The sequence below is a fragment of the Quercus lobata genome, chromosome 6, assembly GCF_001633185.2.
Source record: "Quercus lobata isolate SW786 chromosome 6, ValleyOak3.0 Primary Assembly, whole genome shotgun sequence".
Lineage (NCBI taxonomy): Eukaryota > Viridiplantae > Streptophyta > Magnoliopsida > Fagales > Fagaceae > Quercus > Quercus lobata.
Window position 1 is genome coordinate 7,351,544 of NC_044909.1, and position 13,449 is coordinate 7,364,992.

The 13,449-nt window shown below is 38.1% G+C and overlaps 1 protein-coding gene across 1 annotated transcript; it reads left to right on the plus strand.

Moving 5' to 3' along the window:
* Positions 1 to 8,576: 8,576 nt before the first annotated feature.
* LOC115949748 lies at positions 8,577 to 9,092 on the plus strand. Its single transcript, XM_031067033.1, has one exon. It carries the CDS (start codon positions 8,577 to 8,579, stop codon positions 9,090 to 9,092), a length of 516 nt encoding a protein of 171 aa, XP_030922893.1.
* Positions 9,093 to 13,449: the final 4,357 nt, after the last annotated feature.

Below are 13,449 nucleotides of genomic sequence, written 5' to 3' on the forward strand. Positions count from 1 at the left end.
TTTGTTGCATGAGCTCAGGGAATACAGAAACAAGAACAAAAGGAGATAGCAGTGAAGAGAGTTTCTTCTCAAATGATCAGGTCTCAAACTTGGTTAATGGGAACAGATTCATGCAAATAAAATTTCTCTACAGTGTTCTCTTCTCTCTTTTTCTTTGTCCCTCTCGTCCCCTTCTCTTGGGGGACTTTTACATATTATATAGGCCATCTCCTATCATCTGGGCTTTACACTTGTTGATCATCCAAACCCCCACTTGAGCACATGTCCCATCAGACACCCTTATCAATTCTTTGTGAGTTGCAGTGGCCAAGGTAGCACTGTTCAGGGGTCTTCTCTTCATTAATGCGGCCAGGAGAATAGTTGTGAAACATTTAATGTGGTGGTGGCAGTTTTTGCTGAGATATTTTGGGTCTCCTTCTTTTTTGCGTATTCGGGGGATGGACTACAGTGGCTGGGACGCACCTTTGATCTGGATTTTGCAGTGTCCGAGGAGGAATTCCTCCTCGGACATATTCTCTTTGCCCCAGTGGGCCTAAATAAGGATTCTAGGCCACGACGTCTCCTCAGATGGACTGGTCCTCGGACGGGCCCAGGGCCCAGTCAACCCATTATTCTGGGCCGGTCCCCACAATTACCATAGTAAAATTCAAACCAATCATTTTAGATATAATTTTAAGATTTTATGGTTGAGCTATTCTAAGAATTTTAAACAAAGATTATTAATTCCAAAACTAGTAAATTGTTGATATCTTTTCTCTTTTTATTGTTAAAAAAAAAAATTACCCTCTTCTTTTTTTAGAATCAAAATCAATTTTACCTTGAATAGTTTAATTGGAAGCTTGTTATACCAAACAACATTTAAAGAAGTTAATAAACCAAGATAATCTATTATTGCATTATCTTCTTTGTAAATATGATTTTTAATTATAGGACTTAGTATTAATGGGTAGTCCAGAAATTTTGATTTCCTTTGTAGGACGGCTCTCCTGGTATTAACAGCTTTTATTTTTGTTTTTTTTTTTTTTTTTTTTCCTATAACCTCTTTTGGAAGAGAATTTATTGTTTAATTTAAAAGGTTGTATGTAATCTAAACTAAGCTAAAAGAATGTCTAAACCTTCATCCAGACATAAATAGAGTGAGTCCTCTTCTACTATATAGGTATCCTGGTAATTCACTAGCAATCTAAATAAATAAGGATCATGTTAGTCTCGAAATGAAAGTAAGTAGAAGGAATCCCACTAAATCCTAGAATGTATCCTCTCTCGCTAATGTCCATTTGGAAATAATTTATATACGATATGTAGTTTTTTATTTTATTTTATTATAAAGTATTATAGATAAAAACTAAATAAAATAAGCGGATTGATATTTTTCTGAAAATATTATAGCAAATAAATGGAGACCTAAAATTTATCTTATAATCTAGTCCCAAACACTTTAAAAGACAATTCATTTTTCATTCAAGTTATGTTGCACCTGGAATCTGTGAGTCAAAATTGTTTGGCCTTCGAGAAATGATATGTTTACAATATTTTTATAATATTTTTATAACAAATCTTAAGTGGCAGGTTGTTATTGGTTGTTATTATTAGGGCAAAAAAATAATCTTAATATTAGTTTCAAATTTAAAACAATAACAACTAACTGCTTATAATTTATTGTAAAAATATTATAAACGTAAAATATCTTATTAAAAAAAAGAAAAGAAAAGAAAACTATTTGTGGGTAATCATATTCATGTGGATATGGAAGAACGTGTCTGGTGTCTCGGTAGTTGACGTGGAAAGTTAGCAGCACACCTCATGCCAACAACACTCCATTTTCATATTTATATTTTTATTCAAAAAAACAATGATCAATGGAGGTTTTGGATTGGCCTGACACGTGGTGTTCACACATGGGCTGGTAGGCGCGTGCTGACTCAGGTCCAGGGCAGACTTGGCTCTCAGATTCTCTTGCCGTTGATTGCAAACCACACCATGCATGCACCCTGTCTTTTAGAGAGAGAGAGAGAGAGAGTTTTGAACAGTATGTGGATAAGAAAATTTCGTGGTACATTAATATAGGCCGTTTTATTTTGTTTTGTTGTGTACATGGTCAGAATCAGAAGTGGTATGGAAAGTTATTGCTTATACTCGATGCAAGTATGAGGATGGACACGGATATCAAAACAGACACAAGCATGAGTATAAACACGGATACGATATGGATATGATACAAGTATGAGTATAGATAAAGACACAAGTATGAGTATATACACGGATATGATGTTGATATAGACATAGATATGACAATACACATGGATACAATATGGTGGTATAAGTAATTTTTAAAAATTATAACACGAAATGACTGATACGATACTAGTATAATATAAGTATGACACTCTAAATAAAGTATTTGTGCTCCTTAGTTTATAGGATATCTTTGTATTTATTTAGGATTATATCTAATTCATTTATTTATGTTTTGTTTTGTTGTACATGCATGTTATGGATTGGATTAAGCACATGCAGCTTTAGCTTTAGCTTTGAGCTTTGTCTGTGTATATATAGAATACAGCTTTGAAGATTCATTACAATTTGATTCTATTATTTCTTTGAATCTTTTGTGATCCTTGCCATTTACTTGACTTGTATGAAGAAGGTTCAATCAAAAATTAAATATTCAAGCAAAGAAAACAAATAGTTATATGGTGAAGTGCTTTGTAGAATCACTCAAGATTATGGGTTTCTAATTAAGTTTTGTTTATTCAAATCCTGAGGACTTCAATGAAGAGTAGTCCCATTGGTGTTGACTGTTGAGTCTGTTGACAAATGTCATAGTTGTATAATTATTGTTCTTTACTCCAACTATCCCAAATAATTAAAGTGTCTTTTATTCAATTAACTACGTTTTTCCTAATTTTTCATGTGATCATGTCTATGGATGAGCTAGGAAACATTATTTAAATTTTTTATTTCCATGGTTGCTTTTTTTTTTGATAGGACCCATGGTTGCTTTTGATTGAAGCTAATCAAGCATGTCTTTCAGGACAAACCATTAATCATGTACTAAAAAAAGAAGAAGAAAAAAAAAAAAAAGTTCCAATGATTTAGTAGTCACATATATGTTTATTGCATATTTAATGAAACGTGATAGGACCTTAAGAAAGATAAGAAAGACGTGTCGGTTAGTAGTAACCGACACGTCTTTCTTATCATTAAATATGCAATAAACATATATGTGATTTGAATTGAACCACAATTCAAAATAGAATTGGTTGCGAAAATGTCAAATCGATAGTTTTCTGACAGTGACTCAACCTTATGAATATTGAATAGGTATCCACGCTTTAGCCAAGTTGTTTCAGAATTGGATGCTGCCTGCCTCAGATATAAATTTTGGAATGTAAAGGGTATATTATTTTAAATAATAATTTTTAGTTTTTAAATAACATTATACATATTTTTATATACTTTTTTATCATATGTATTTTCACACATATTTTTAAATAATAAAAAATATATTTTTAAGTACATATACCAAACATCCTAAAATTTGTTGTTTTGTCTTTTTTTACTTTGGACACAATCCCTTTTTTTTTTTTTTTCCTGCCGCGGCAACTTTTTGGTTGGTTTCTCTCTGATTTTCTGGCCGGTTATAGCCGACCAAATAAAAGTTTAACAGGATGTTCCAAAACCAAAAGCCAGTCCCATAAAATCTGTATCTTGTTTATCAAAAAACAAGTATCTTGCTTGCTAGGTAAGTACTAAAAATGGCATGTTTTGCACAAGAAGACGCTGCATGATTAGACTTGCTTGATGTCTATTACTTGTCAAGCAATTTCTTATTATCACCCAACCCATATTCTAACTAATAACTTGTACTAATTTTGTAAATAGGATAGGGATAGATTGGTATTACCTATTTCTTAGCAAACGTGAGAGATCTTAGGTTCTCGTTTGCTCAATTAGTAAAAAAATTTATCATCAAATTAACAATTGAATTTCACTTATACTAAAAAGGAATCTATTGATGTCTTAACTTCATTGTAAAAAACGATTATCATGGAGTGGACATCATAAATTCAAATTCTATTGCATTTATAAATAAAATAAAATAAAAAAGAACGTAAAGTTTCCAATTTGTAATCTTTTAAGGTTTGTCTAGAATAGAGAGGCTCTCTCCTTTCATCTCCTTTAATCCAAATATAAGGTTACACAGTCACGCAATAGTACTTAAATTGTATTGTAACATTAATTGAAATGTTTCAAAAAAAGAAAAAAGAAAAATCTACTTATATGCAAATTGACAATTTTATTTTCTTGGGTTTGACTTGCTTGTCATTTCAGATGGTAACAATTTTATTTTGATTGCTTACCAGTTGCCACCATTATTTTAGATTAAAACAAGTTATTAAATTAAAATTCAAAGCTCAAAAATTTCATGTCAATGATCTTAGTGGTTTGCTTAATAAGTCAATATAGATTTTTTTTTCTTGTTTCTCAATTAAAAAAAGTTGTGAAACGTAAGAAGTCAAAAACAACAAGCTTTATATATACTAGTATGAAAATTCTGATAGGATCCGTTGATTCCCGTTGAAAAAGAATGTGTTCTAAAAATTTTAAGTAAAAAATAGAAATAAAAATGAATAAACATAAACAATGGGAGATGTTGATAAGGATTCACCATCAGCATCTGCTTTGAGCTTTTGGAAATGGTTTGGTGGAGGAGAAGTTTGTGTTGAATTTATAGCAAGGAGAAGTGTTGGTGCTTTTAAGTTGTAACTGCTAGTAGTGGCTACTGGCTAGTGGGATAGAAATTAGAATGTGGAATTTGAATTTTTAGGGAGATACATGTTTACTAGGATGCCCTCAAGTTTTGTCTTTGTTCAAATTAAACCTCACTACAAAAAAAAGGTCCTCTGGCCGCGTTTTTAAAACGCGGCTATATGTCAGAAAAACGTGGCCTTATTTGTAGGGTTATTTTTGAATGAATTTTTAAGAAACTAAAATTTAGGAATTGAAATGGAGTAAGTGTGCTAGTTTTTAGGAAAAAAAAGTATTAAATGTGAGGTGCTATGTCTACAATATTTTCACAATATTTTTACAACAAATTATAGGTAGTTAGTTGTTGTTGGTTCAAATTTTAACCTAACACTAAGATTACTTTTTTGCCTCAACAATAACAATCAATAACAACCTACCACTTAGGATTTATTGTAAAAATATTGTGAAAATATTGTGGACGTATCATTTCTCTATTTAAATACAGTGTCCTAATTTTTAGGAAAAAAATTTCTCTGGTAGTTTTTTTTTTTTTTGAATTTTGTTGAATTACAATTTTAACTCCATTTTTTTTTAATATTTTTTTTTTGAGAAACTATTTATTTTTATTTTTTAAGAATAAGGATTATCTAATTAGATTAGGGATATTTTTGATATTTTATAAAATCATAACTAACTTTCTGAATCCTCTTAATATATAGAGATAATATAGATAAAAACAAGAATAGAAATTGATGTGTCGGTCTTATGACTTTCCCACTATTCTATACTTTTTATTCCTCTCAATCCATAAAAGAAGAGAAAGAAGGAAACTACTCTACTTACCTTTTACTCAAAAAAAAAAAAAAAAAAGAAAAGAAAAGAAAAGAAAAGAGGAAACTAATCAAATCTTGCGAAATGTAGACCATCAACCATGATTCATTTTTAACATTTAAGGTCCGTTTGGATACTGCTTATTTTGTTGAAAACTGAAAATTAAAAACTGAAAATACTGTAACAAAATAATTTTTAAATGTGTTTAAAAAAGAGGTATGTGGGTCTCATGAATAGTGCACGGGACCACTGAAAAACTACCAATGCCACAGAAAGTCAGAAACGCGCTTCAAAAAAAAAAAAAAAAAAACGCAGACGCAAATGTAGGAAAAGTTGTATCCAAATGGGTAATTAGTATACGTTTGGATTAGGCTGATGCGTCTTGGGTTTTTGCTTTTTTTTTTTTTTTTTCAACGCCTCTCTCATGAACAATGCATCAAGACAAATGAACAGTAACCCACGCATGAACAGTAACTGTTTTATTATTTTCAGTTTTCAGCAAAATAAGCAATATTCAAAGGCATCATTAATTTCATTTTCCTTTAAAATTTCAATTGACAATGGTTTTTCTAGCCTACATGATTGCCCTACATGATTGAAAGCAATCAATTCTCTTCTAGAAACCTCTCCATTATGATCATCGTTGGCAAGAATTGAATGGATCTCGCCAAATTATTCATGCAATAATCGTGACAACATGTGAACATAGTGCCCTTCTAAAACCTCTCATTATTATTAGGGTAAAAAGTAAAAAGCACCCCTATGGAATATTCTTAAAACATGAAATTATCTTGTGGATTATTTTATGAAACTTCCCTTCCTTGTGATTTGCTTTACGCAACATTTACCGTGTGTGGTTTTCTTTTTGATATATTTCCGCTAATTCTAATAGAATTTGGAATAATGCTATAGTCACAAACTATTTTATAACATTTTTACAAACTGTTGATAAGAATTGAAAGCAATCATGATTGAAAGCAATCAATTCTCTTCTAAAAACCTCTCCATTATGATCATCGTTGGCAAGAATTGAATGGATCTCACCTAATTATTCATGCAATAATCGTGACAACATGTGAACATAGTGCCCTTCCAAAACCTCTCATTATTATTAGGGTAAAAAGTAAAAAGCACCCCTATGGTATATTCTTAAAACATGAAATTATCTTGTGGATTATTTTATGAAACTTCCCTTCCTTGTGATTTGCTTTACGCGACATTTACCGTGTGTGGTTTTCTTTTTGATATATTTCCGCTAATTCTAATAGAATTTGGAATAATGCTATAGTCACAAACTATTTTATAACATTTTTACAAACTGTTGATATAACCAACTTCTTATTGGTTTTTATCTAGGCACACCATTAACATTACTTTTTTATTTATTAATAATCACTCACTACATTAGTAGTTTGTAAAATTTTTTGTAAAAAAATTTATATCTCTAGCATTATTCTAGAATTTGATGATGGAAAAAAAAAATGCTATCTTCATATAGAAAACAAGATTTGAAAGGAAAATCGTTTTACCATCATATTTTTGTCCTCTCTAACTTTCTCCTTCAATTCTCATTTGGGTTTGGCAAATGTAAGTTGTACGACACCGTGGTACCTAGATCCATTTGGATCTTGAATTCTGACCCAACAGCGTGGCCCATGGCCCCAGTCTCTCTCTACCATAAACCCCAGCCCAAACCCACATAAATTGCAGGCCCAAGTTTTTTCACCTGGTCCTTGCTCGACAAACCATTCCTGAACAATAAAGAAAGAATAACGTTTAAACACACCATCCTTCGCATACCCGGCAGTGCCTTAGGAAACACCGCTGCCGCGTATGTCTGCTGGAGTGGGAACTAAGTTCCAAGGCCACTCTCACCACATTCCACTCCCACCTAACCATCCACTTACGACTAATGATATTGTACCTTCCATTACACTAACTATGGCAGTAATCATAATCTCTCCACTAACTTAGAGTTATAAATATAAGAAGTTGGAGGAAGAAAAAGGTTGTTGAAAGGTTCTCAAGGAAACAGAGAATAGAGAGAAAAGAGTGATCCAGAGAGAGAGAAAGGCAGCATCACTGAGTCTCTGTGCTGAGAACAACCCAAAGTAGGAAATCATAAACCCACTTTACAAATAAGTTGTGAGCCCAAGTGAGGTCAAGCCCAATAGCCTCATTTTTAGCGCACATAATTGGCGCCGTCTGTGGGAATCTCCTACAAAGCTGTGGTTCGACTGAGACTCACGCACGGGAAAATTTCTGAAAGACGTTCGAGAGGCCACTCTGAAAGCGGATTTGTGGGGTCTTCTCGGGAATCCACATGGCAGGAGAGAAGACAAAAAAGACGTGAGGATAGGGAGTGCGAGTGAGAAGAGGAGAAGTCTGGCCTCGAGGAGGGGTCATATCAAACTCATCGAACAATGTCAGGTGCCTCGGGGCACGAGCAATTTGACGAGAGAGATCAGGAGCTAGAGCGGTTACGCAGACTGGTGAGAGATTTGGAGTTTGAGGCAAGAGGTAGGTGCCAGAGAAGGGACCAAGATGACCGAGAAAGGAGGGACGGTAGTGTGGGAAATCGACATGGGGAGGGATCCAGCTAGTCCAGTTCCCGTCCACGCCGGGGTCGTTCCCTTTCCCGAGAATCACGTTGAAGCAAGAATTGTTCCCATTCTATAGAGTCGCATTGACGTTGGGATCGTTCACGTTCACGCGGATATGCTGACCAAGGTTCTGACTCCCCAGAGGAGCGAAAGCCCTACAACGCTGCTATGGATGCTGTGAGCCGCGCCTTACGAAGAGCCGCTTGGTCGTCGTTCTCAAACGACATTGAACGGGCCCCGATGCCGAGTAAATTTACACGACCACCATTTAACTCCTACGATGGGATAATGGACCGGGTAGAGCACGTCAGTCATTATATCCATATAATGTCTTTGCACACACACAACAATGCGCTGATGTGTAAGGTGTTTCCCTCAAGCCTCGGGCCCATGACCTTAAGATGGTTTAATGGGTTACGAAGAAGTTCCATTCACAGTTTTGCTGAGTTGATTCAGGAATTCGGTGCTCGATTTGTGACATGCAGCCGGGTGCCACAATCGGTGGACGCGTTACTATCCATAAAGATAAGGGTCAGTGAAACCCTTCGGAATTATACCAGTTGGTATTGGGAGCTTTACAATGAAATTGGTGGGGGTAACGAGAAGATTACAGCGAGTACTTTTAGGATGTGGTTGCTCAAGGATTCTGAATTACGGGAGTCGTTGACGAAAAAGCCTCTCGAGAATATGAGGCAACTCATGAGGTGTATTGAGGAGTATAAACTCCTCAAGGATGATCGATTGCAAAATAAGGGCAAGGCCTCATTGCTAAATCGTTTCCGGCAAAGCGTTTTTCCCTCGAGACCACGGAATGATTTCAGGATGCAGGCACTAGAAGCACAAATGGGGGGGGGGGGTGAACGTGGCATTCAAGGAGTCGGTACACAAGATTGTAAACCGGATTAAGAACGAACCGTTCTTTAGGTGGCCGAACAAGATAGGGGGTGACCCGTCTCGAAAGAATCAAAACTTGTGTTGTACATACCACAGGGATAAGGGGCATGCCATCAAGCAATGTCGGGTATTAAAAGATCATCTAGGGAAACTGGTGAAGGTCGAATATTTGAAAGAGTTCGTAGTGGATTCCGGAAACCGGGATGCTAGTCATGGTGCTCAGCAAAAAGGGAACCCTCTCCCATCGCCATTAGGGGTGATTGAGGTCATCCATGCTGCCCCGAGGGGTGCGACTATAACCAGAAGAGGGGTGTTGACAGTGGCACCCAAAGAAAATTCCTCGGGAGAACAACCCCCTCATAAAGAAAATAAAAGTTGGTTGGGTGCCCATCACTTTTGACGAGGAGGATCTGGAGGGAACGATTCAACTGCACAATGATGCGTTGGTAGTGACAGCGCGGATAAACGGCTTCTTAGTGAAAAGGGTGATGGTAGACCAGGGAAGCGGGGTCGACATAATGTACTCGGATTTATTTGAAGGGTTCAGATTAAAGAATCAGGACTTGATGAAGTATGATACGCCGTTGGTCTCTTTTAATGGAAGGGTGGTGATTCTCGAATGTCAAATTTCCCTTCCTGTAAATATGGAAGGTAAGGAGGTGACGGTGACCTTCATAATAGTCAGTTCATTCTCCCCATAAACGGCGATCCTGGGAAGGTCGTGGATTCACGCAATGGGGGCTGTTCCGTCCACCTTGCATGTGAAGGTTAAATTTCCTACCGAACAGGGCGTTGTCATAGTATGAGAAAGCCAGCAAATGGCTAGGTAATGCCTAGTTGCCGCAGTTAGTTGGAAGGGCGAGTAGGTTGAACATAAGGAAACCACCAAGGAGACATCATTATAGCAATTATAGAAGCCACGAGAAGAAGTGGGGGCTAGTTGTGCCAAGAAGCTGATGAAGGTTAAAATTTTACCGGATACTGATAGATATTTTCAAATAGGAACGAGCATGAAGAGCCAGGATAAGGTAGAAATGTTGTTATTCCTTATGTAGAACGTGGATGTGTTTGCATGGAGTCCGTACAAGGTGCCCGAGGTGGACCCTGAGTTCATTGTCCATAAGCTTAATGTGGACCCATCATTCCCCCCTAAGAAGCAGAAACCATAGAGAGCGGCTAAGGAGCATGTTGACACGATAAAATCGAAAGTCCAAAGGCTGAAGGAAGCTGTGGTGATAAGGGAGATCTTCTTCCCAGAGTGGCTAGTAAATACCGTGGTAGTAAAGAAGAAGAATGGCAAGTGGAGGGTTTGTGTAGATTTCACGAATTTAAACTGGGCATGCCCAAAAGACTCGTTCCTTATGCCAAAGATCGACTAGTTGGTAGATGCCACATACGGACACCCACGGATGAGCTTCTTGGATGCCTTTCAGGGGTATCATCAGATTGCCCTAGCACTTGAGGACCGAGAAAAGACAGCATTCATCTCCTCGGATGCCAACTATCATTATAATATGATGCCATTTGGATTGAAAAATGTCGGGGCCACGTATCAACGGATGATGACGAGGATGTTTCGGGATAAAATGGGGCGTACGGTTGAAGTATACATCGACAACATGGTAGTGAAAAGTAAACTAGAAGCATGGCATGTAGAAGATCTTCAAGGAGTGTTTGAGGTACTTCGGCAACATAAGTTGCGTCCGAATGCTGAGAAGTGCACTTTTGGTGTGGGGGCTGGTAAGTTCCTTGGGTATCTGATCACTAATCGGGGAATAGAGGCTAACCTCGATCAGATCGAAGCCGTGAATCACCTCAAGCCGCCAAGCAATCTGAAATAAGTGCAGGTATTGACCGGGATGTTAGATGCACTTAACCGGTTCATCTCCAAATTTGCTGATCGCTGTCGACCATTTTATCAGCTTCTGAAGAAGTAGAAAGGATTTTAGTGGAATGAGGAGTGTGACAGAGCCTTTTGAGATTTGAAGGATTATATGATGCAAGCGCCCATATTAACGGCCCCGGAGTCTAGGGAGGATTTATTCATGTACCTCTCAATGTCCGATCATGCCGTGAGCGTCGTACTGCTAAGGGACTGAGGAATACAGCAACCAGTGTATTACATTAGCAAAACTCTGGTTGATGCTGAGACATGATACTTACCCTTGGGGAAGTTGGTGTTAGCCCTATTACACGCTACGAGGAAGTTGCCGCATTATTTTCAGGCTCATACTATATTTGTCCTGACTGAGTATCCTTTGCAATCATTGTTGAAGAGATCAGACTTCATGAGCCGAATAGCTAAATGGGGGACCCGGCTAGGTTCCTTTGACATACGGTACAAGCCGCGAAGCTCGGTGAAGGGCCAGGTCCTTGCTGATTTCGTTGCGGGGTTTTCTCCAAAAAACAACAGAAAGATGGTTTGTCATGTAGAGAATCGCCCATGGAGAGTGTTTGTGGACGGTGCTTTGAGTGCCATAGGGGCTGGTACCGGAATTGTCATAATTATTCCGGAAGGAATACGGTTAGAGCATTCTTTTAGATTGGGGTTTAAAGCCTCTAATAACGAGGCTGAGTACGAGGCCGTTCTTGCCAGATTGAGGACTATTTTAGGCATGGGCGCTCGAGACGTAGAAATTTACTCAGATTCTCGGCTGGTTGTTAATCAAGTCCAGGGCAGCTTTGAGGCTCGAGATTCTCGGATGAAAGTATACTTGCAAGCAGTAAAGCAAATCATGAACAAGTTTTGTACGGCGAAGGTGGCCCAAGTGGGCCGGGCACAGAACAGACACATTAACTCCCTAGCTACGTTAGCGTCGTCAATGACTGAGGATGTGCCTCGGCTAATCAAAGTGTAGCTTATAAGGGAGCCAAGTATTAGTGTGGCAGATAATGCTAGTACAACCGGGGTCGATGTTGCCATGATTTCAGCAACTAGGCCATGTTGGATGGACCTGATCATTGACTTCTTGGTCGAAGATCGAGTTCCGGATGATGAAAAAGAGGCTAACAAGATCCGTCGAGTGGCTTCTCGGTATTGGTTGTCAGCAGATTGCAAGTTATACCAGAGGTCTTTTAGGGGACCCTACCTCTTATGCTTGCATCCCGAGAAAGTAAATGAGCTTCTGTCCGAGTTGCATGACGAAGTGTGTGGTAGTCATGTAGGGGGCGCTCATTAGCACACCGAGCGATAACTTAGGGATTTTGGTGGCCGTAGATGCAGAAAGATGCCGCCGAATATGTGCGTAAATGTGAACGATGCCAAAAGCATGCTCCCCTGATCCACCAGCCAGCAGGTCATCTGAATCTCGTTAGCAGCCCATGGCCATTCGCACAATGGGGGCTAGATATTCTCGGCTTATTTCCCCAGGCAACAGGCAATCGCAAGTTTGTGTTAGTGGCAGTTGATTACTTTACGAAATGGTTAGAAGTCGAGGCCTTAGCTAATATCCGGGATGTAGACGTCAAGAAGTTCGTGTGGAAAAATATAGTTACGAGATTTGGGGTGCCAGACTCGTTGATATTAGATAATGGATTACAGATTGACAGTAAAGCTTTTCACGCTTTTTGTAGTGATCTCGGCATCAAAAACAGGTATTTCACTCCAGCGTATCCGTAGAGCAATGGCCAAGCTGAAGCTACCAACAAGGCAATCGTGAACGGGTTGAAGAAAAAATTGGACGATGTAAAGGGAAGGTGGGCAAAAGTGTTACCTTATATTTTGTGGGCTTACTGAACAACCCCCAGGAGGTCCATAGGGGAGACTCCGTTCTCCTTAACGTATGGAGCAGAAGTCGCGATACTGGCCGAGGTGAACTTATGCAGTGCACGAGTTGCAGGATTTGACCCTGCCCAAAGTAGTGAGCTAATGGTAGAACGTTTGGATTGGTTGGAAGAGTGCCAAGAAGCGGCAATTATACGATTGGCAGAGTACCAGCAGAAACTTGCCCAACGTTATAGTCGAGATGTAAAGGCTAGGGAATTTAGTGCTGGAGACTTAGTGCTAAGGAAAGCCGTGGGGAATATGCGAGATACAAATGCCGGGAAGTTAGCCCAAGCTTGGGAAGGACCATACAGAGTTACTGCCATTGCGGGCGCGGGTGCGTACTATTTAGAAGACCTTAACGAGAGGCCACTTCCCTGGCCATAATCTTAAGAAGTTTTATCACTGACTATTAGTGCGTGGAAGTGTAAATCCGAATATGTACATTTCATTAGCTAATATGATGACAATGCTTCTCGTTGCAGTTGTATTCGATTTTATTATTACTTATTTAGTATTGCCAACTAATAAGTGTAGAGGAAGCTAAAAAGACTAGGGCAATTTGTTCTAAGGATAGAAACCTAATTCCCGGTTCGATTATTATCA

What these genes read in the sequence shown, in the direction of transcription:
- LOC115949748 (XM_031067033.1), top strand. Translation starts at nt 8,577, where the DNA reads ATGACCTTAAGATGGTTTAATGGGTTACGAAGAAGTTCCATTCACAGT.